This window comes from Thamnophis elegans, chromosome 12, assembly GCF_009769535.1.
Source record: "Thamnophis elegans isolate rThaEle1 chromosome 12, rThaEle1.pri, whole genome shotgun sequence".
NCBI lineage: Eukaryota > Metazoa > Chordata > Lepidosauria > Squamata > Colubridae > Thamnophis > Thamnophis elegans.
In genome coordinates, this window is record NC_045552.1 from 18,820,749 (window position 1) to 18,844,856 (window position 24,108).

Here is a 24,108-nt window from a genome sequence, read left to right on the forward strand (position 1 = left end):
CTTGAGTTTGTATCTATTGTTTGCTTGTGTATTGTTGTGGTTGAAACTGAAGCAGTCATTGACAGGTAGAACATTGTAGCAGATAATTTTATGTACTACGCTTAGGTCACATCAAAGACGGCGTAGTTCAAGTTGTCTAAGCCCAAAATTTCAAGCCTGGTGGCATAAGGTATTCTAGTGTGAGCAGAGGAGCGGAGCACTCTTCTCGTGAAATATCTCTGGACTCGCTCAATTGTATTAATGTTTGATATGCAGTGTGGATTTCCGACAGATGAGCTGTATTTGAGAATTGGTCTAGCAAATGTTTTGTATGCTCTGGTTAGCAGTACAATGTTACCGGAGAAGAAGCTTCGCAAGATTAGGTTAACAACTCTTAATGCCTTTTTGGCAATGTTGTTACAGTGGGCTCTGGCACTTAGATCATTAGAGATGAGTACTCCAAGGTCTTTGACAGAGTTGCAGCATCTTGTGGTCACATGATTTCTACTTGCTGCCTTCCCAGCCAGCTTCCAACAAGCAAAATCAATTGGGGAAACTGGATTTGTTTAACAAATCTTGATTCACTTAACAACCAGGGTTCCCCCCCCATAAAATAAAACCCAGTCATGTGATCACTGGCATAATAATCACATCACTTAGCAACCAAAATTCTGATCACAATTGAAGCTGCACGTTGAGGTCTACCTGTGCAGCCTTTTCCCTCATTTTAAAATCAGTTGTTATGACTCCTTTTCCTGTTTCAATACTGTTACCATCAATAATTAACCTCTTTTGTTGTTGTTGTTGTAGTAGCCGAAAGATTAATGGGTTAAGCATGCATTTTTATGGTACTAGGGCAGTATAGGACTTAATTGCAAGGGTGGAATCCAAAGTCTCCAGCTGCTGTTTTGTCCTGATGCAGAAGAATGTTATGTGAACATAGCAATTACTTTAGTAACCTGGATTTAGTATTTCTTGCTACTCTAGCTACTGTGTGGCAACCTTCTCCAACCTGGAGTTTTTTGTTTGTTAATAACTTCTGGGAGTTATGGAACTGCGTTCAGGATGAACCTGGGAGAGATTATGGGGTGTCTGGGAAAGGAATGGAAAAGGCTGCCATGGGTGGGTCAGCTTACCTCATCAATAGTAACTCTGCCAAGGTTGAAGGAAGACTCAAGTCGCTCAGTGACTCTGCCTTAATTAACACCCTATAAATGAGTCTTGGGACATGGTGGCTCAGTAGCTAAGATGCTAAGCTTGTTGGTCAGAAGATCGGCAGTTCAGCAGTTCAAATCCCTACCGCCGCGTAACAGAGTGAGCTCCCGTTACACGTCCCAGCTTCTGCCAACCTAGCAGTTCCAAAGCACGTAAAAAATGAAAGTAGAAAAATAGGGACCACTTTTGGTGTGAAGGTAGCTGTGTTCGGCATTTAGTCATGCCAGCCACATGACCACGGAGATCTTTTCGGACAGTGCTGGCTCTTCGGATTTGAAACAGAGATGAGCACTGTCCCCAGAGCCGGGAACGACTAGCACCTATGTGTGGGGAAACCTTTACCTTTACATAAATGAGTCTAGGACAGGGGTGTCAAACTCAAGGCCTGCAGTGCCTCTGGCAGCCAAAACGGGGTCCGCATGTGTGTGGCCCCCTGCCCCGTTTTCAGCCTGGACAGCTTCTTGCACCACACAAAGTGCTGGTTCAGCCTCCTGTGCCTCGTTTTGGCTGGCAAAGTGTTGCAGGAGGCCGTTCAGACTGAAAAAAAGGGGGGGCTGAATGCACCCCCCTGTGCCCCATTTTGGCCGGCAGGAGGCATCCATCCCGTCTTCCCCATGCCCTCCCCCTGGCCGGCCCTTGGAGGTGCTGATCCAGTCCTCAATGCTGATCCAGTCCGCAAAGAAATCCAGTTTGACACCTCTGGTTTAGGAGATACCTCTTACAGTTTCCAAAATTCTGTATTTATCCCAGAGATAAATTAAAGAGGCATTAAAGGCATTAAAGAGACTTTCCTGAAATGTATGTACTTCTTGTCTCCATAGACTTCCCCATTGGCATGGAGCCTGGCAGATACTGGTGGTGTTGATGGTGATCATACCTCCTTTTTGAGCAGCTCAAAATATCTTGATTCCTTGGGCTTTAGGTTGGCAGGATACACAAACATGTGTCCTCTTTGAACTAATGCTTTATGTAATATGAATGATGTCATAAATTTGAAATTATAAATGGTGAATTAAGCAGAATAAAGGAAATGAACAAGGAATGCATACACCCATCATTCTTTCATTAACCTAGCTTTAGCAGTGGATTATTGAAATTCCGGAAGGATTGGCCTAATCTCTTGTGTTTATTTTTGTAGTATTACCGTTCAGGAGAAAATCAGTTTGATTTAGTCATTGAAGGCTCTGGGCTAGAAAGCAGAAGATGGTGAGTTTTAGCTCTGCTTTAAGCGTGAAACTACTTGGTGATTTGAAGCTAGTCACTGTCTCTGCTACCGTAGATAGTCCTAGGAAAAAGACAACTCACCACTTTGAAAAATGTTGCCAAGAAAACTGCATGGACTTGCCTAGGCAGCCCGGAGTCAAGATTGACTCAATGTCACAAATCACCATAGGAGTCACTACAGAATGACAAGAACTTAATAATAGATGGGCAACCATTTAAGTAGCTTAAGGACTATATTTTAAAAGAAATTAATGCATTTGGCAGCTTTGTGGTACAATGACCACACACGAAAGGTCAGGCTGGTGTTTTCGGCTTAAAGCGTGGTTGGAGCTGCCATCTTTCTATAAATATTGGTGTATGTGTGTGGAGTGCTTTGTTTCAGTAAGTGGATTGATAGTCTGTATGGTTGTATCATGTTTAGTAGATTGATGCTGTTTGATGCTGGCTGTGTGTCCGTTGTTGATACAACCACACAGCCTATCAATCCACTTACTGAAACAAAGCCAGCACTCCACACCCACCCACCAAGATTTATAGAAAGACAGCAGTTCTGACAAAGCTTTAAGCCGAAAACACCAGCCTGAAGATGGCGAGTGAGACCTCGCCAAAACGTTGCCAAGACAATTTCAATCTTACATGGGAAAAGACCCGAATACAACAAGACCAGCATGTGTGTGTGTGTGTGTGTGTGTGTGTGTGTGTGTGTGTGTGTTTTCGTAGATTTTCACGGGTGTAGGTATGCTGGTCTTGTTGTATTCGGGTCTTTTCCCGTGTAAGATTGAGATTGTTTTGGCAACGTTTCGGTGAGGTCCCACTCGCCACCTTCAGGCTGGTGTTTTCTTACAACACAAAAGAAAAGACCCTTACAGACCTCTTCGGAATGGGGTGAGGTTGACAGTAGACAGTCCAAGGTTAAAGTTTTGGGAGTTTGGGGAAGAAAGCACAGAGTCAGGTAGAGCATTCCAGGCATTGACCACTCTGTTGCTGAAATCGTATTTTCTGCAATCGAGTTTGGAACGGTTTACCTTGAGTTTGTATCTATTGTTTGCTCGTGTATTGTTGTGGTTGAAGCTGAAGTAGTCATTGACAGGTAGGATGTTGTAGCAGATAATTTTATGTACTACGCTTAGGTCACACCAGCCTGAAGATGGCGAGTGGGACCTAAACGTTGCCAAGACAATCTCAATCTTACACGGTAAAAGACCCAAATACAACAAGACCAGCACGCACGCACGCACGCACACACACACACCAGCAAGAGTTAAAGGAACTGTTCTTCAAAATTAATGGAAATTTAGATAGTATCTTCCCTTAATTTTAAGCCAGTCTTCTCCGATCTTTTACCTTCTCGATTTTAAGGAGGTCAACTCCCATAATTCCTACTTAATGCTAAGCCTGTTGGTTAATAATTATGGGAATTAAACTCAAATGTAGCTTGGAGAACACAGGGATGGGAAAGAATTGTGTAAATCAGTATTTAGATTTTGTTTCCAGATGTGTGGATGTTAATTCCCCAAATTATTGTTGTTGACGATTCTGGGAATTAAATCCCATATATCCATATTTGGGAAGGCTGTTGTACAGTAGTCAGTGAAGGGTTCAGTAGGCAACTGCCTTGCCCTCCTTCATTAACTGTTCAAACTAGGAGGTTGCCCTATGCTAGTGTTTTTCAACCTTTTTTGTGCAAAGGCACACTTTTTTCATGAAAAAAATCACGAGGCACACCACCATTAGAAAATGTTAAAAAAATTTAACTCTGTGCCTATATTGACTATATATAAAATGTTTTTCCCACGGCACACCTTACACTATGTCACGGCACACTAGTGTGCCACGGCACAGTGGTTGAAAAACACTGCCCTATGCCACATAAAACTGTTTGATCAGCAAGCTTAGAATTTTCTTCTCTGGTTTTACTGGAAGTACTACTTTAGTGCATCTGGATCAATGGTGGGTTGCACATTTTGTTACCATCAGTTCTCCGTACACACACACAGTCGCTTTACGGGCATCCACGCCCCTTCCATGCAAGTGCCCGGCCTCAAAAATGTGCCTAAATAGGACGGCATAGAGCTGGGGTGGGTGAGCAGGCTACCGGTTCAGGTGAATCGGTCCGAAATGGCTGAATACCACCTCTGATCTGGATGTGGGCGGAGATCACAGATCTCTGCCGCTATCAGATTTGTTTTGATCTGAGTATAGAGCAGTTGGGTCTTTTTCCATGCAAGGTATGTTCTACTGAGTGATGGTTCCTCCCTTAAGTAAAACTAGTGAGAGGATGCCAAATTTGAACTGCTAAATTGCAGGCAGCCGGCAGGCAGCAGAAGTAGCCTGCAGTACTGCATTCACAGTTGTTACGTTCTGACACAATAAGTCAGAACCCAAAAAAAGAACCCAGTAGCTTACTGTGATGTGTGAACCAGAACCTAGAATTGCCATGTTATTTCACTGCTCTTACTATTGTGGGTCCTTTTGACTAGGTTCTGATGAACAAAAAAAAAAAAAAAAAAGATTAAACTTGGGGACAATTTTCCTGCAAAATTATTTTGTCCTATTTCTATCACATCATCAATGACTCTTTCAGTTGCTTTCGTTGACAGCCACTCAAAACACCAAATCCTCTTCTATTACTTATTCTCCATCAATGGAATTACCTTTCTGGAGACATTCACTTGGCATTAGTAGCCTTAGTGCTACAGATAAATGTTCAGTATTTGTAGATCTTTTTATTTTGCTCTTGGCTTCACTTATTTATTGCACTGTTTCCATCATATTCCACTAGGTTTATCTCTTGTTAAAAACTTAAAGCTGTTTTTATCAGTTTTATTTTGCGCATGATAGTTTTATTTACCTGCACTCCCTCCATATACTTTCAATAATGGACTACTCTGAAAGTGCAATCCATCCATCACCTCCTTCTGTCTTCTACAATACTAATTGATACCACAAATATTCATGGATCTCTGCAAACAGTTACGACTTCGATCCCGATCAGATTCAAAGTTGACTCAGCCTTCCATCCTTCTGAGATGGGTAAAATGGGAGCCCAGATTGTTGGGGGCGATATGCTGACTCTGTAAACCACTTAGAGAGGGCTGTAAAAGCACTATGAAGCGGTATATAAGTCTAAGTGTTATTGCCATTTCCCTATTTTATGACGTTCCTTGCCACATTTGATAAGTGAATCACTGCAGTTGTTAGAAATACGGTTAAGTGGATCTGGCTTCCCCATGACTCTGTAGATCGCTTAGAGCACGGGTGTCAAACTCGTTCGCGTCTCGTGATGTATAGTGATGTATTGCTATGTTGTTTGCCTTTGCAAAGCCAGGGTGGGCATGGCCTGTGCATAACACATCTGTTTGACAGGCCTGGCTTAAGAGAGTGCTGTAAAGCACAGTGAAGCTTTATATAAGTCTAAGTGCTCTTGCTATTGTAATTCTTGTACTTAAGCTTCCTCCAATAGGGCATGAGAGCAGGACCAATGAAAAAAAGTGGCAAACCTGTGTCTTTTCAGAGAAGCATCTTCTCACATAGAGAGACAGTGTGGTCTAGTAGTTAAGGCACCAGGCTAGAAAGCAGGAGACCATGGATTCAAGTCTAGTCTTGGCCATGAAAGCCTTTGCTCTTTGTTCCCGAGAGCATAAAGCAAACTCCTTGTCCTGAGAAATAACCCTTTTATTAATTAACTGTGAATTCTGCTCATTCACATCCCGCAAAGTCTTTCAAGGGAGGATTTATAGTCACAGTCCTTAACTGACTTGGACAGCTGCCAAGCTGATATCTGCAGAACTTGGCAAGGAGTCTCGGAGAGTCATGAACCAATTAAGCAAACTAATTGTCTCCTGCAAACTCCACTCCCCTTTCGCTCTTATTTCCTCTGAGAGGGGCAATTCATCGTCCACCTGTGACCTTACTCCCAAGTCGACCACTGTTCTTTAGCGGTTCCCTTTGCCTGGCAACTCTGTGCATGCGCACACTGGGAACAGTCTCCAGTTGTTCGTCTGCCTCACTGATGTCTGACTCTGAAGGCAGCTGATAACTGGCATACGGCTCTGGCCCCCTCTCTGCCTCCGACACAGAGCCCTCATCAAACCCCATCAAACCCCAGATTCCAGGACTGGCCCATATTCCCCCCCAACCTCCTCATTGTCTGAATCTGCTGCCAGCTCCACTGGCCGCTGGTGGGCCACAACAATCTTGGGCCAATCACTTGGTCTTAGACCAACCCACCTCAGAAGATTGTTGTTGTGGGGATAATAGGAATTGTATTGGATATGTTTGCCACCTTGAATTATTTGTAAAAATAATACAGGTGGGATGTAAACAAAAAAATAAACAGATGCTTCCTCCTGATTTTAGTGTGTCCAACACAGAGACTGCTGCTGTGCTGAATCTCATAGCCTCATGACAGCTTCTGCTAAACCACAATTTTAACATCAGTTTTTATTTCTCACCTTCATGCTCAGAACACTTATCGGAAATACTCCCACATATTTTAAACATGAGTGTAAAATGATGGATATTGGATGGTATTATTATTTTTAAAACATCTTATAATTTTCCAAGATGATTTGATTGAGAATTCGTGCCGCGGCTGCTGCTGTAAAATGGTGCGTAATACCTACGTACCGGATAAAGCTCTGCAGTCCTTTTTAAATGATATTTTTGACTCGGCTTTTGGAGGGCGGATTGTACATGCACTGTGTAAATACTAATCCAGACAATTGTTCCAAACAATTACCCCACATGTGATTAATTTTAGCTTACAACAAGCCCCGGGGCCAAGGTACTTTACTATGAAACAGCCGTATTGTTTTAACACTTACTGGAGTGAGGGTATCTGGTTTACACATCTTTAGCAACAAGACAATCAGTGGTGGGATTCAAATAATTTAACAACCATTTCTCTACCTTAATGACCAGCTGGGTAGGCGTGGTTCAATGGTCATGTGATTGGGTGGGCGTGGCCAACTCAATGTCACCCAGGTTGATGGGTGCTTCGCCTTAGCTGTTACAATGTAATAAGGGTTAAGCAGAGAGGCAGTTTCTGTTAGCAGGGCAATAAAGATTAGGCTAAAAACAACACCAGAGTGTTTCCTTCCTGCCTTCCTTACAGGATTAGCCCTGTGAAGTGGAAAAAACACAAAATGAGATTTCTTCCAACAACCGGTTCTCCCGAATAGGTGCGAACTGGCTGAATCCCACCACTGAAGACAGTGTGTTTTCGGAATATAGGTAGTTTTTGATTTACAACCTTTCTTTTAGTGACTATTCAAAGCTACAATGGCACTAAAAAAGTAACGTATATAACCATTTTCCATACAATTGTTGCAGCGTCCCCATGGCCACATCACATGATCGAAATTCAGACACTTGGCAACTGATTCATATTTATGATGGTTGCAGTGTCCTGCGGTCATGTGATCCCCTTTTGCAACCTTCTGATAAGCAAAGTCAATGGGGAAACCTAATGGCCGTGTTATACTAATTTAACAACTGCAGTGATTCACTTAACAACTGTGGCAAGAAAGGTCATAAAATGTGGCAAAACTCAATAGCTATCTCGCTTAGCAACAGAAATTTGGGGCTCAATTGTGGTTATAAGTCAAGGACTACCGATAAAGAGCGTTGCAGTGACTTTTGTCTTCTTATTTGCTATTCTTATCCAAGGCAAACAGGTATGAAAGGCCTCCATTCCAGGGAATTTAATAACATATTTTAAAGCAACTTCCTTCTCCTCTGTCCATCAGTCCCTCAAGAGAAAGAGATTGGGGGCTACAGATGTTATTCCTAATAGTGTCTCCATCATATTTTCCTAACGCTAAAGTTGTGATCTCTTAAGAAGTGTTCCTGTGTTGAGATAATTTTTGTTGATTTCCCACCCTCCTGATTATATAAGAGGTGTACACATTTTTCTAGCACCATATCACAAGTACATCAGTGGTGGGTTTCAAATTTTTTTAGAATCTCTTCTGTAGGTGTGGCCTGCTTTGTGGGAGTGGTTTGCCAGCCATGTGACTGGGTGGGTGTGGCTTGGCAGTCATGTGACTGGGTGGGCATGGCCAACATGTAAAATGTGGTGAAACTCACTTAACAATGCTCTTGCTTAGCAACCAAAATGTTGGCTCAGAAACTCTGGCATTTGAAGCATGCAAGTCTTAAAACTGTCAAGTTACAAGATCCTGGCACCCCTAACCCTTTAGAAAAAAACCCCCCAGGGGTGTTCAAACTTGACAGCTTTAAGACTTGTGGACTTCAACTCCCAGAATTCCTCCTCTCGCTCTTCATCTTGATGATGTGCGGACGGGCAGAGGGAGGGAGCTGGAACCAGTTCTAAACGGCACTGTAGATTTGTGGAACCTCTTCTATAGAAGAGGTTAGAACTGGCAGGAACCCACCCCTGAAGTACATTGACAATAATGCAGAACCCATTGTAGCGAACCATATGCAGAACCATATGTGATTAGCTGAAACACTCATCCTTAAAAGCAGGGGTCACCAAACTTTTGGACCTCAGGGACCACTAAATTCATAATTTTAAATATCATGGACCACTAATATGATCTGCCTAATGACTGGCTGGGTGGGCATGGCTTAGTGGTCATGTGACTGGGTGGGTATGGCCAACTCTATGTCACTCACATCGAAGGGTGCCTCGCCAGCCCCTCCTCACTCTTCCCCTCCCAGCTACTCTTCACCTTCCTGCTCGGGCTCCTTAGGACCCCAATAGGAAGCAGTTGTTGGAGCTAAGCAGCCAGCATGAGAAAGAGTTGGCAAAACAGCTCAGTTTAAATTGGATCTACTGAGAAGGAGACTCAGCAGAAGAACTTCACTGTGGACTACGAGCATAGGCTTTCCAAGCAGGGGGAAGACCTGCGGGAGTGCAAGGCCAGGTGCTTGCCCCTTGAGCCTCAGCCAGCTGAGATGGTCAGCCAGTTCCAGGCCATGATGCAGTCTCACTGGAACAAGGCCCTCCGGCTCTTCGCCATCAATGGTGCTTCCCTCCAGCCTTCCCTCCAGCTTTCACCACCAGTGACACGTCCCTCCAGCCCTGCACCAGGAGGCTGAAGCAGAGCCCAAGTCGGGATTTCTGGCCCCCTCTGCCCTGCACAAAAAGACCCTGAAGGGGGAGACTCTCTGCAGCAACACAAATGTTCATTTCACGTATCCGGTCCAGGGAGTGTAGTTTGGGGACCCTTAATTTAATGCAATATAAAAAATGCAAATAATTTTTCTGTGGCCCACCAGTAGTCCACAGACCACCATTTGGTGACTGCTGCTTAAAAGAGTGAGCAGAAATAATGGCAATAGGGAGGAAAGTTAGAATGTGGAACAGTGTTCCCCAACCTTGACACTTGGATATTTATGGACTTCAGTGCTCAGAATTAGGACTTGCTGGCTGGGTGGTGAATTCTGGGAGTTGAAGTCCACACTTCTTCAAGTAGCCATGATTGAAAAACACTGTTATAGCATGTGCCATGTGTTCTATGAAGCATCAAACTGATAGACTATAATTCACATATAATAGCATTCTTAGTTGGTTCATGGTGGGAAAACAAAATGAATTCAGAGATTTTTTTAAAGAAAAAGATTTGTAAAGTCTAGTCATTACCACGTGAATAGATAGATCTCTCAAAATCTGTTTTTCTCAGTTTCCTATTTCCCTGATAGTAATTTCAGTTCCCCATGTTAGGGGAGAGAAATGAACAATCTTTTTTAGCCACCAAGCTATATCAAGTGATCAGAATTTGAAAACTTTTTTTAAAAAATAAATCATTTACAGCCTATTCAAGGTCTAAGGATAAAAGTTTCCTGAAAATGAATTAGCCTTCCATCTGATTCTGGTAATGTACATTCCATTTGCAGGTGCTTACGCTAAACAGCAGATGGCAGTAGTAAGGTGCTCTTGATAGGAAAACCTCTGAGAAAAACCAGCCCTTGCTAGTCCCTAAATGGCCAAGAAATCCCAGAGTTGTAAAATAGACTAGGGCAGGAGTGGGCAACTATGGCCTCTTTATGACCTGTAGACTTCAACTCCCAGTATTCCTGAGCCAGAATGGCTTGCTTAAGAATTCTGGGAGTTGAAATCCACAGGTTGCCCATCTCTGGACTAGGGGATCATGAAACCTAAATAGCTTGCAGGATTCAATGGCCAGATTTATTCACTGTAGTAAATCATAGGGTAGTTTTAGTAGAGGTGAGCAACTGGCTGCTGAAAGGCCATATGTGTGGGTTAAGCCTCAGAGTAAGGACCCCTCCCTGAATGAAATTCAAAAAATTGATGCTGCAATTCAGTCCTATTAACTGCTTTTTTTAAGGGGAAAACCTCACAACATGGTGTGGGAAGAAATGTCCATTTGGGTTCAGTTCCAAATGGGGAGAAAAACACTGGAAACATGGTGGCTGATTGAAAAGATGGTTTAATGGTGAACAGGACCACATGGGTTTGAAGTCCTGAGCAAAAAAAGGGAAGAGATGCTGAAAGTGCCCTGGTTTTATGCCCTCTCTGGGCTTTTGAATTTGAGCTTGTATTCTGATTGGTTCTCAGACTCTCATGGGGCCATGCAGGGGCAAATCTGTAGATTGTCCTGAGTCCCAGGTTTGGTTGGGCCTTGCTGGGTGATGATGTAATGAAAGGGCTTTGGGATTCCTATTACGGCTTTGCCTGAAGGAGGTAGATCTTTGTTATGTACAATAGACTGGCTCAGGCCTTAATGGCCCATTGACAAAGGGGGGGGGTAAGTTTCTGTCTCCCTTTTAGGGGAAATATTCTTCCCTTTTAATATTTCCTTAAAAATTTCATTTTTCTAGGAGAGGGGTGGGTGCTAACTTCCTACAGCCTTTAAAAACTCTTAAGCAGACTTACTACAGTTAAAAACTAAGTTAGAGAAAAAAATGCAAAATATGGCTTGTGGAGTTCTTTCCAACCTGTGGACCCATAGCAGGGGTTGCAAGAGTTATATGCATTTTTCTTCTGTACACAAAGCAAAGTGCCATGTGTCTCTGTGTGTCTTTGTGTTTGCTTTTGCTTCCCCTTCGTTTTGCATGTGTACCTAGGTGTGAGTGGCAAGCCAGGGCAGGCTGCATGTGCTCTGCTCACATCACCACAAGGAGGCTTTGTTCTGAGCTAGGCTCCCCAAGAGCCTGAAGCAAACTTCTTGTCCTGACCAAAACCCAATTTACTGTGAATTCTGCTCATTCACATCCAGCAAAGTCTTTCAAGGGAGGATTTACAGTCACAAACCTTATCTGGGTTGGAAAGCTGCCAGGCCGATATCTGCAAAACGTGGCAAGGAGTCTCGGAGAGTCACAAACCAATTAAGCGAACTAATTGTCTCCAGCAAACTCCCCTCCCCTTTTGCTCCTCTTTTATTTCCTCTGGGAGGGGCCATTCATTGTCCACCTGTGGACTTACTCCCAAGTTGACCCCTGTTCTTTAGCTGTTCACTTTTTCTGGCAACTCTGCGCATGCGCACACTGGGAACAGGCTCCAGCTGTTTGTCTGCCTCACTGATGTCTGATTCTGAAGGCAGCTGATAACTATCAGACGGCTCTGCCCCCCTCTCTCCCTCCAACTCAGAGCCCTCATCAGAGCCTTCCCCAGACTCCAGCGCTGCCCCGTGTTCCCCCCCAACCTCCTCAATATCCGAATCTGCTGCCAGTTCCTCTGGCTGTTGGTGGGCCCCAACAGGCTTGGAAGAAATTGTTTCCAAAGGGAAGCATTGGGATCCAACATGGATGAACTAGGTTGTGACCTTGAACACCTGGGTCTTGCTGTACAGGTATTAGAAAAAAAAAATCAGCTCTTTTTTAGAAGTAGAAAGGAAGTGGCTGGTGGAGGCTGGAGGGATATGGAATGCTGCTGCTGCTGCCACCCAGCATCTCATACACAACCATAAACCTGACTCATCCTGGAAATTAACAACCGCTTCCTGCTAAGTAGGTCAAGGCATTTTAAATGGAATGGTGTAACTTGCTTCTTGGACACTACAAATGAAGGGTTGTGTCAATCTGGCTCAGCTGGATTTTAAGAGAGTCATTCAACCGTTCTGGATGAAACTACAGCAAGCGCTTGGTGGCTTTGGCTTTTGTCTTTGTTTTGGTTTTTGTTTTGTTATTTTGTTTTACTTGGCAGGTTCCGAAACAGCTGAATTTCCTGCTAGGAGAAAGGTGTGTTTATCAGAATCCAGAGTGCAGCATTAGCACTAGCATTTATATACTGCTTCACAGTGCTTTACAGCCCTCTCTAAGCAGTTTACAGAGTCAGCCTCTTGCCCCCAATAATCTGGGTCCTCATTTTACACACCTTGGAAGGATGGAAGGCTGACTCAACCTTGAGCCAGTCAGGATCGAACTCCTTGCTGTGGGCAGAGTCAGCCTGCAATACTACATTCTAACTATTGCACCACCATGGCTCCTAGCAATAGCACTTAGACTTATATACCGCTTTGCAGTGCTTTACAGCCCTCTCTAAACGGTGTACAGTCAGCCTACTGCCCCCAACAATCTGGGTCCTCATTTTACACGCCTTGGAAGGATGGAAGGCTGAGTCAACCTTGAGCGGCTCAGAATCAAACTCCTGGCAGTGAGCAGTGATCTAGCCTGCAGTACTGCATTTTAACCACCGTGCCACCACAGTGGTCTTCTCTAGGCCCTCTTGCAGATGGAAATTGGACATTAGGACAGTGTTTCTCAGCCTTGGCAATTTTTAAGGTGTGGACTTCAACTCCCAGAATTCCCCAGCCAGCATGCCAGCCTGCCATAACACTGTATTAGAGATTTCCCCGAGAAACACTGCTTGTGTGCTACCAGCAAAAGAGGAATTGCATTGAAAATTCAGACACCCCCCCACACTCTTTGTGTGAAATAGAACAAAACAAAATAGAAACAGAACAGTTGTACTATATGTAGTAGAGGTGGAGAAATAGAGGCCCTTGCTAAACGTTTGATGGTAATCTTGACTTTCAGGCTGGTCATTTCAGCACTTGGTTTGCACAACATAATAAATCTATTGAATATGCATGGGATACATAAGGTTAGGTAAACACTATTTAGCATCTTTTCATCCTGCTTTGCAGCAAAGATTCCATTTTTAGAAGGCTAATGCTAGCTGGGGAATTCTGGGAGTTGAGGTTCACAGGTCATAAAGGAGCCACAGTTGCCCACACCTCCCTTGGAGGATTAGATTGACTATGGAGAGCAAATGTCAAATGCAGATGATTGGTGTCATTTTCAGCATGGGATATTCTGTGCATTTGATGATATTTCAAATTCCACAAAAGGATTTTTTTTTAATCGTCGTAAATGCCCCGGTGGGTAAACTCACAACCATGTTTCTCTTTTTATTGTTTGTCTCAAAAGTACTTTGGCACTTTTGAAGCAAAGTGGCAAACTGGACTCCCTTTTTCCTTGAAGATGTTTCGCTTCTCATCCAAGAAGCCTCTTCAATTCTTTTTATTGTTGGTTAAGGAGTTATGAACTATGGCTACATTTAACTATTCAATCAAAAATAAAGCTGTAAGCAGCTGCAAACAAGGGTATTTATTTATTTATTTGTTTGTTTTTGTTTGTTTGTTTGTCAAACATGTACAAGATAACAAGTATAGGTATGAACATAAACATGAACAAAGGAAGTAAATACAGATAAATGGGGACAGTAAGATAGGGACGGTTGGCACACTGGTGCACTTATGCCTCCCCCCCTTTACAGACCTCTTAAGAATGGGGTGAGGTCCACAGTAGACAGTTTGAGGTTGAAGCTGTGAGGATGTAACAACGGAGTTGAGTTGTGCATTCCAGGCGTTGACCACTCTGTTGCTGAAGTTGCATTTTCTGCAATCGAATTTGGAGAGATTTACCTTGAGTTTGTATCGATTGTTTGCCCGTGTATTATTGTGGTTGAAGCTGAAGAAGTTGTTGACAGGCAAGGCATTGTAGCAGACAATTTTGTGTAGGATGCTTAGATCGGACCACAGGTGCCGTTGTTCCAGATTGACCAAGCCCAAAATTTCAAGCCGGTTGGCATAGGAAATTCTATTGTGAGTAGACAAGTGGCGTATTCTTCTTGTGAAATACCTCTGAAGCCACTCAATCGTGTTAATGTCTGATATACAGTATCTCCGGGAGAGTAAAAAAAAAAAGTTAAGATGGTATCAATGACAATAGATACTCTCTGCCCCTTTTGACAAGAGGGGTGGGGCATGAGTGATATGGCTCCAGTCACTACCTTGGCTTTTTTTGAACCTAGATGTCCCTGCTTCTAAATGATTTCTAAGTCATGGAAATGCTTTAGACGTTGACATCACCTCTTGGGAACTTCACATTCTAATTTGTATGACAGAGCTCTGGTTTGTTTGAACAACAAAAATGTGTTGGCAATTTGGACTTTCTAGGAGGAGCTCCTTGAGTTAGAGAGAGAGAGAGAGAGAGATTAGACTGATCCCTTCTCTGTTTTATTGTAGCCAGGGAACAACCTACTTCACGGAGTTATTTCTGACATTTCCTGTTCTTTTATTTTATTCTGTTCTGTCATGCTTTGGTTTTATTGTGTTGAACTTTTTTAAATGCCCTTTTTAAATGAATAGATTTATAAGCTTCTTTCTCATCGCTTGTTTTTATATAGTCATGGTTAGGTCATTGGCAGGGTTTTTGTAAGTTAAATAGAAAGCAATTCATTGTGTTATTTATTAGATGTATAAAAGGCAAAGGTAGAGATTTCCTTGTCCAGTTGTGTCTGACTCTAAGGCACAGTGCTCATCTCTGTTTCTTGGCCAAGGGAGCCGGGGTTGCCCAAAGACATTTTCCATGGTCGTCTGGCCAGCATGACTATACGCCGAGGCTCACGGAAAACTCTTATCTTCCCTCTGAAATGGTACCTATTTATCTACTCGCATTTGCATGCTTTCGAAGTGCTAGGTGGGCAGGAGCTGGGGCGAGGAACAAGAGCTCACCCCATTGCATGGTGCTCAGATATCGAACCTGGGCTTGTCAGCTTTACAGCCCGGGTTCAATTATATTTATACCCTGTCTTTATTCCATATATCGTGGGGCGGCATGCATCATACCCCCTTCTCTTATTTTCTCCACAACAATATTGTGTGAGTGGGATAGAAATTTCTTAGCAATCTGAGCCGATGAGAAGCATTTTGAAATTACTGACCTATCTCTCAATCTCAATTTTTGTTTTATGGAGTGACTCTTTAGTGAGGCAAATGCACTCTGTGTGTGTTCAGAGGCATTCTTTTCTCCCTTCTTGCTTTCTATAGTCTTCGACTGTATGTGAAAAATAAAAGAGATGAGTTTCAATACTTATTTCAGATTTTTCCTTCTGTTACAACAAATGAATTTGCTTTCCAAAATGAATTTGGAAAGCAAAGTTTTAAAATTTTGCTTCTAATCTGAGCTTCTGAACGAAAAATGAACAAATAAATATATTGTGTAGGTTGACAGAGTAGGCACCATTCTCTCTCTCTTTTGCTGTCTTGTACTCCAAATTGTCTTTCATTCCTATTTCTTTACTGTTTTCTCATAGAGGAGAATATTTGTAGCTCAAGGTTCCTTACTGTAGCACTGATGATGTTACCTAATTTGGATAATGAAACATCTGCAAGGAAACAACCAAGCTCAGAAGGCACCAACTACCCCTTCTTGGTTTCTGCTTTGTAATTTGTTTTCCAAATTGGGATATTTTTGTTTTTACCAGTATGTCTTTGTAAGCAGTGCCAGTATGTCATGCTTTTTGCAGCTGAGCACGGCTTGGATAGGAAAATGACTCATAAGGAGGTGTTTTTTCTTCTTCTGAAGACAAAACGAAATTCCAGCAGTGACATTTCAGATGATCCATGCTATGCCACAATGAGCAAAGTGGGCAAAACAGAATGTGTTTACAAGGTTGTTTACAGTCAAACATTAGCAAGTGTTAATGAGCATTGCCATAATCAAGTTAAGATGTAGTCAGTTCCCTTGTGCTTAAAACATGAACGTCTCAGCATCGGACCAGTTTAGAAAACTATCCAGAGATTTCATGGTCCTTCAGTTTGGCACCTTCTAGATGTTTTAGGACTTTGAAATGACGGACATAATTCTGGGACTTGCTGGTGCTCCAGGAGCCTTCCAGGCAGTTGCTTACACGACAAGCCATTTGTGTTACATTTTTGCTCATAAAAGAAATGAAAAGGGAAGCAGTATGCTCTCTCCAATATTTGGGCAGGCCAGATGCTTTGACGGAAGAGGGGGAAAAAAACAATTTCTCCCCTGGCTCAGCTGATAAAGGGAGGAGAACTTGTGGCTTAGAGGTTAATACAACTGCCTAATATGTAAGCAGCCCAAGTTCAAATCCCAGCAAGGGTATGGCTAGCTGATGAGAGCTAAATAGTTTGAAATGGATCTATACTAGTCTCCCTACATTTCTTTATGATTTAGAAGCTGCCCATTTTGCCCACAGAGTGACTTTATATTATGTACAAGTAAAACCAAACAATATAAAAGCTGAATTATTTTGTCCCATAAATTGATCCTAACGCTTTGGGCCCTGTGCAGGTCTTTTCTTTACATTTCTCTGTAAGGGAAATATAAATATAAATATAGGGAGATGCTTTATTTACATATAAATGTGATAAGAAAATGCTTTCTATATTCTAATTATTTATTTGATTTGTTTCCCATCTTTATCGTTTTTACAAATAACTCAAGGCAGTGAACCTAGCCAAAACAACTTCCTCCACTTATTTTCCCCACAACAACAACAATAACAACCTTGTGAGGTGGGTTGGGTTGAGAGATAGTGACTAGCCCAAAGTCACTCAACTGGCTTTCATGGCTAAGGCAGGATTTGAACCTAGGGTCTCCTGGCGATTGGCTTAAAGTCACCAAGCTGGGATTAGAACTCACTGTCTCCTGGTTTCTAACCTGATGCCTTAACCATTGGTCCAAACTGACCCTCTGTTCTATTCTATTCTCTATTCTAATTCTATTTTTTATTCTATTCTTTGTTCTACTATTTTATGTCTAATTCTCTTCTATTGCTATCTCTGTACATGACTATGATAATAGTGTGAAAAGATATGATAACTTAGCCACCCTGAGTCACTTAACGGCCACATACATTTTCTTAAATAAATAAATACTATTACAGTTACTATGCTATTATTATGCAATTACTATTCATTTTATTTATTTGCTTAATTTCTATGACTATCCATCTCAACCAAATGATTTTGGGTGACTTACAGTTACACTATTACTATAATAATGTTAATATTATACTATTACTATTCAATAGACTACACTTTATTACTCTACTACAATTACCTATAATACTATGCACTCTTCTATACTATTACTTATATGCATCATAGTTTCTGTCTTAAGCCCGGTCTACCTTAAATGCTTTCTTACTGAAATTTCTTCTCCTTTTTCTGACCAGCATGTAAAACTCTTGTGCCTTTTTGGTTTTACACTGGTCTTACTGGTTAGTCCTCAACCTATAACCATAATTGAACCCAAAATTTATGTTGTTAAGTGAGAAATTTTCTAAGTGAGTATTGTTTGCCACGTTTATTAAGTGAATCACTGCAGTTGTTAAATTGGTAACACGGTTGTTAAGTGAATCTGGCTTCCCCATTGATTTTGCTTGTCAGAAGGTCGCAAAAGGAGATCACGTGACGGGACACTGCATAGAACAGAACAGAATAGAATTCTTTATTGGCCAAGTGTGAGTGGACACATAAAGAATTTATCTTTGGTGCAGATGCTCTCAGTGTACATAAAAAGAAAAGATATATTTGTCAAGAATCATAAGGTACAACACTTAATGATAGTTATAGGGTACAAATAAACAATCAGGAAACAATATCAATATCAATATAAATCATAAGGATACAAGCAACAAGGGTACACTCCTGCAGTCATAAGTGGGAGGAGATGGGTGATAGGAAGGATGAGAAGATTAATAGCAATAGTAATGGAGCCAGTGAATAGTTTGACAGTGGTGAGGGAATTACTGTATTTTTCAGAGTATAAGACGCACCTTTTTTCCTCTAAAAAGAGGCTGAAAATCTGGGTGCATCTTATACACCGAATACAGAATTTTTGCTTCCTGAAGCCCTGTCCCCTTCACCAAAATGGCCGTGCATAGCCTTATGGAAGCTTTCAGAGAGCTCCTGGGGGCTGGGGAGGGCAAAATGAGTGAAAATGGGCCATTTTTTGCTCAATTTTGTCCCCCAGCCCCCAGCAGCACTCTATCAGCCTCTATAAGACTATGCATGCAATTTTTTGACAAAAAAACAGCCTGTTTTTGCAAAAAATGGGCCATTTTTTTGCTCGTTTTGCGGGGCTCCATCCCCCCAAGGAGCACTCTGCAAGTCCCCCCAAGGCTATTCATGCCTTTTTTTGTGGGGGAAACGGGCCCATTTTCGTGAAAAATGGGCCGTTTTGGGGAGGTTTGCAGTGCAAAAACTTCTTTTTTTCCTTTCAGAAAGCTGTTTAGTTAGAGTGTTTGATGAGAATTATGTTGGTCAAGTGCTGTGCCAGCAGAAACAACATTTTAGGTGCTACAGGTTGTCAGCCATTTCCTTCTCCAGCACATGGATAAATACACCTGGAAACATCTACCTACCTACTCCCCCCCATCTCCCTACCTACTCTATTTCTTTCTCTCTCCCCCTCTATCTAGCTATATACCTACCTACCTACTCTCTCTCTCTCCCCTACCTATCTATTGTATTTCTCTCTATTTCTCTCTCTCTATCCCTCTACCTACCTATCTACACACACACTCTCTCCCTACCTATCTACTGTACTTCTCTCTCTCTCTCTTTCTCTCTCTCTCTTTCTCTCTCTCTATCCCTCTACCCACCTACCTATCTACACACACACTCTCTCTCCCTAGCTACCTACTGTATTTCTCTCTCTCTCTATCCCTTTACCTACCTACCTACCTACCTACCTACCTACCTACTCTCTTTCTCCCTACCTACCTACTGCATTTCTCTCTCTTTCTCTCCCTCTCTCCCTCTATCTACCTACCTACTTTTTTTAAAAAAAAATTGCCTCTTCAAAACCTGGATGCGTCTTATACTCCGAAAAATACAGGTATTTGTTTAGCAGAGTTATGGCTTTCAGGGGAAAACTGTCCTTGTGTCTAGTTGTTCTTGTGTGCATTGCTCTATAGCGTCTCATTTTGAGGATGGGAGTTGAAACAATTTATGTCCAGGATGCGAGGGGTCTGTAGATATTTTCGCATCCCTCTTTTTGATTTGTGCAGTGTACAAATCCTCAATGGAAGACAGGTTGGTAGCAGTTGTTTTTTCTGCAGTTCTAATTATCCTCTGAAGTCTGTGTCTCCATTTATGCTCCAATGGAGGGGGGCCTAATTAGTCTGTTGAGCACATTTAGAATTTGAACTTCATTGTTAGGGATCCCTCACAATATGGTGCCATGGAAAGGATGTCAAATCCAGGGGTTGGTTCCTGCTGGTATTACTACCGGTTTGGCACATAAAAATATTTGCACATTCTGCCTGTGTGTGTATTTGCACCTAAAATGGTCTGTGCACACACACAACTTTAGAAAAGGGGGGAAAAAATTACATTTTTTCAATGTAGATTGTTCTGCGCAGGTGCAGAACAGAAAATCAAGATGGCACCGCCGAGTATGGAACCTGTTTGGGTGCGTGTCCGGCCGAGTTACTATATACTGGTCTGAACCGGTAGGAACCCACCTCTAGTCCAATCACAAATGGCCCATTTATTAAAAGCAAATCGGCCAGGTTGCTCCCTGTCTCTTCAGCCCAACCTCGAATGCTCTCTGTTAATTCAGCCTATTTGGGTTTTTTTCCCTTCACCCTTCCACACAAGGCCTTAGATTTGTTTTTTTAGAAGTGACCCAGAAGCATCTCTAATAAAGATAATCTTTAAAGCTACCCCCTTATTTTGCAGTATGCCTGCTTTGTTGTTGTTGCTGTTGCTGCTGTTGTGTTTAAGTCAAGTTCAAAGAAACCAGAGGGAGGATGGAATCTGCCAGGCTTCATGGAAAATGACATGGAATAATCTGTTTGGGGGGCAATCTGGGTGGGGACCCAGCCAGGCCTAATCTTTTGCTTTCCTTTTCTCCCACCCTATCCCACCCCTCCCCACTCCAACTCCAGCAAAATCAGAGGAGCCCCTTGGGAAGGCAACCACAAGCAGCCTCAGCCTCAAAGTGGGGCTGACACTGATAGAGACCTGCCTTGTCCTAATCCCAGCATGGAGAAAGTTGCCCGCTCCCATCAAAACAAGCCGGGAGGCCCTGCCTCAAGCCCTTTGCTGCGGAGGAAGAAAAACCCTCCGGACGCGGTCAAGAAGACACCCTTTGGCAAAGTGTCGGCAGCCTCTCAGAAGGTTGAAAGAGGAGACACCAGAGCCAGCAGCCCCTCTAAAGTGTCTAAGCTGCTTGAGGCCTGGGAGAAAGGACTCGTGGGGACGGACGCCAGTGGCCCAGCTCCTTCCGCTGAAACCAGGCCCTCCCGTTCCCCCGTACCTACCAGGCGCTTAATTTCAACCCCAGAAGGTGCCCATGCTTTTCATCCCACTGCTTATAGGAATTCCTTACCCTCCAACGTGTCCTCTGTGAATGCCAAGCGATGCCTTTCTCCAGCAAATGCCAAGCAGTCTTTTTCTCCAGTGGGGAGAAGGAAATCCACTTTCTCGGAGGAGACCAAGCGTTCGTGTTCTCCTGATCCTCGGCGTCCTTCTGGGACAACAGCAGAAAACCGCAGGTCCCAGTCTCCGGCAGAGAAGAGGCAGCCTCCTCCACCACCAGCAAAACCACAGCTCCCTCCCCCACTCAAGGCCAAGCCAACACATGTGCCCCCCTTGCCGACAGGTGGCATCCATTCACGTTCCCCGGTAGGGAGGAAAGATGCCCCTTCCAGAACAGAGAATCACTCCTTCTCATCCCTGGATGATACCCAGCACTCATCCTGCTTGGCAGGAAACAGGTCCTCCTATTCAGTGACTGATATGAGGCGTTTGTATTCCGGAGGAAGCACCACAGCTTCTTCAACAGTGGACACCAGGCGGCCATTCACCTTAGCGGAAAGCAGGAGCAAGTCTCCCTCCTCCAATGCCAGGAGCTCACCTTCCCGAGTGGTCCCAAAGAGCTCCTCACCCTCCTTGGATGTCAGGTATCCATCCCCTCCTCCAGACAATAGATGGTTTTCCTCCTCCGCAGATGCCAGGTGCCCTTCCCCGGCAGAGATCAACAGCTTGCCCCCTCCACCAGATACCCTACTCTTCTCCTGCCCGGCAGACAACTGGCGCTCTTCATCCCCAGCAGAGGCTGGGGTCTGCCCTTCCTTGGTGGACTCCAGAAGCTTCTCTCCCACAGCAATGGAGGGGCATTCCTGCTCTCCCAACCCACAGAGAAATTTTACTGCTCATGGACCTGTTTTTTCTCAAGTTTATTCCCGACTTCCCAAGCCGAAGTGCCCGGGGAAGAAAGAGATGCAAGATGGCGTCAGTAGCAGAGTGACTGAATCACCTGGAGCCACATACTCTCCGGCTGATGTACACAGTCCTGGGGACGCCGGATTCCAGAAAGAGAGTCAGACCACAGACGTAAATGGACCGCGAGAAGAGAATTTGGGCCTTTCTCACGACAGCTCAAGTGGAACCGTCTCCCAGAAAGAAGGCCATGTGCTCAATGGGGATGTCTCCAAGCTGGACACTGGATCCCTGAAGGAAAACAATGTCTCTGATGCTTTGGCACGTCTATCCTTACGGGAAAGTTCTCCCAACACCCTCAATTCTATTTCATTCTCCGGGTCCCCGGGGAGAAATTACACACCCTCTGCCCCGAGCTCTGCATTTCCTGAGGAGCGTTTTGTGTTCAAGCCAGTCCAGAACACCGTCTGTTCCAGCACTGTAGCCAAATCCCATGCCCAGTGGAACGGCCCCAAGGGGAACAACACGATTGTTTTTAGAGCCCAACAGCAAGTGATTGTGCCTCAGCCCGGATGCTCCACCATTTACCAAATCGGGCGAGAGTTGGTTATGTCTGGATCAGGAAACACCAGCCAGAGCCAGCGAGAGAAACCCTTTGCTCCCAGCTCCAGCACTGCGTTGGAAGAATCCTGGCCACCCCAGCCTGATCTCCCCCATGCCAAGTCTCCGCAAAGAGCCTGCTCCTCCTTCCCCAAATCTCACATCTTCTCCGCACCAGAGTCACAGCCTGAGAATGGCATGACTCACTCTCAAAATGCCAATGTGAGGGATGCCCAGAGGCCAAGGTGTGTGCCTGCGCCGAGCCCCAACTGCACATCAAACAGAGAGGCAGCTATCGCTAGGGAGGGAGTAGTTCCATTCAGCGCAGCGCAGAGAGACGGCAGCCTGCCCAGCAATTCTGCCTCCCAGAAGCCCAGCAACCTGTTCACAGAGAGCAGGTCTGAACAGGAGCGAGGCATGCCCACTGCAGGAGGCCTAATAACCAACGGGCCAGATCAAGAGAGCAGCTGGCTAGGCGTGGGAAAAGCCAACTTATCTGCCAAGAGGAGAAATAAGTGCCCCTTGGACACTGCAGAGGAAATCAGAATCTCCACTGCATCTCAGCCAAGTTCTCCAGGGGATCATAAAGCCCGAACGCAGGATGACGAACTGAAGAAAGAAAAGCAGATTTCGGGCAAAGGCCCTCTGATATTTGCCCTGGAACAAGAGACTTCCCCTGCTGGGAGCCTAAGCTCCTTTTCATGGCCCGAACCCCCAAGTGACTTAATGAGAAGTTTCAGCCAGACAGGAGAACAGGAGCCCGAGGAAGCTGTGGAGGAAATGGAGCATTTTGTGGACACCCTGCGCAACATGGACCCTGCTGAGCTTCGGAAGCCTTCAAAGGCCCTCTCCAGGACGCCACGCCCTTCCTCTCTTGCCAAGCACACCGTCCTCCCGCCTATTGATGAGAACCACATCGCTCCCAAGTCAAAGGCTTCTTTCCCAATAGCATTAGACCAGCTGTTTTCTCTCAGTGAGGAAAACCTGGAGGAAGGAACAGGATCCAAGGGGGAGGAGCCAGGATTGGCAAAAGAAGACACGGAGGAGATCGAGAACCCTTATCTCAATAAAGAAGAGAAACCATGGGATAGCAGCATAGGCAGGAGATCATCCTTTTGGGAAAGTCAGCAGTGCAAGACCGAGGAAGACTCTGGACCTCCTTTCCCTGGAAAATTTCACCAAAGCCTGGGAGATGTCAAGGCTGGCGTCATTGCCCCCAGAACGATTGTAAATCATCCGTCCAACTTGATTAGAACCAATGTTCTCTCAGGGATGGCTCTTTTGTCCAACTTCATAGACAGAAAGGTTGTGGAAGACAAGCCGTATTCTCGCTTGGACAACAGCTTCCTTTATAGCAAGTTCATCTCCCCAGAAAAGGCTGAATCCAAGAGCCTAGCGAAAAAGAAGGACATGAGCCCAGTTATCCAGAAAAACAGCAGCCAGGCGGCCCCAAGTGCCCATCAGCAAGACACAGCTCACAAGGGATTACCACTAAGTGCACTCCATGCTGGGCACAACTTCAGAGCTCCGGACACAGGTGTTGGTTCCAAGCAGGTTATCCTTCTGTCCAAGGAAGCAGAATCCTTGATGCAGTCAGAAATTCAGGTGAGCGAATTGTTGCTGGGTATCCTGAAATCCAGGTCAAGTTGACTTTAATGTACATAACTGT

The 24,108-nt window shown here is 44.1% G+C and overlaps 1 protein-coding gene across 1 annotated transcript in view; it reads left to right on the plus strand.

Moving 5' to 3' along the window:
• The window catches only part of CRYBG2 (crystallin beta-gamma domain containing 2), a 79,760-nt gene that overhangs the window by 26,980 nt on the left and 28,672 nt on the right, over positions 1-24,108 (plus strand). The window contains exon 4 of the mRNA XM_032227203.1: positions 20,564-24,044. Coding sequence (XP_032083094.1) covers positions 20,564-24,044 — 3,481 coding nt within the window. The remainder of the gene's footprint in view (positions 1-20,563; positions 24,045-24,108) is intronic.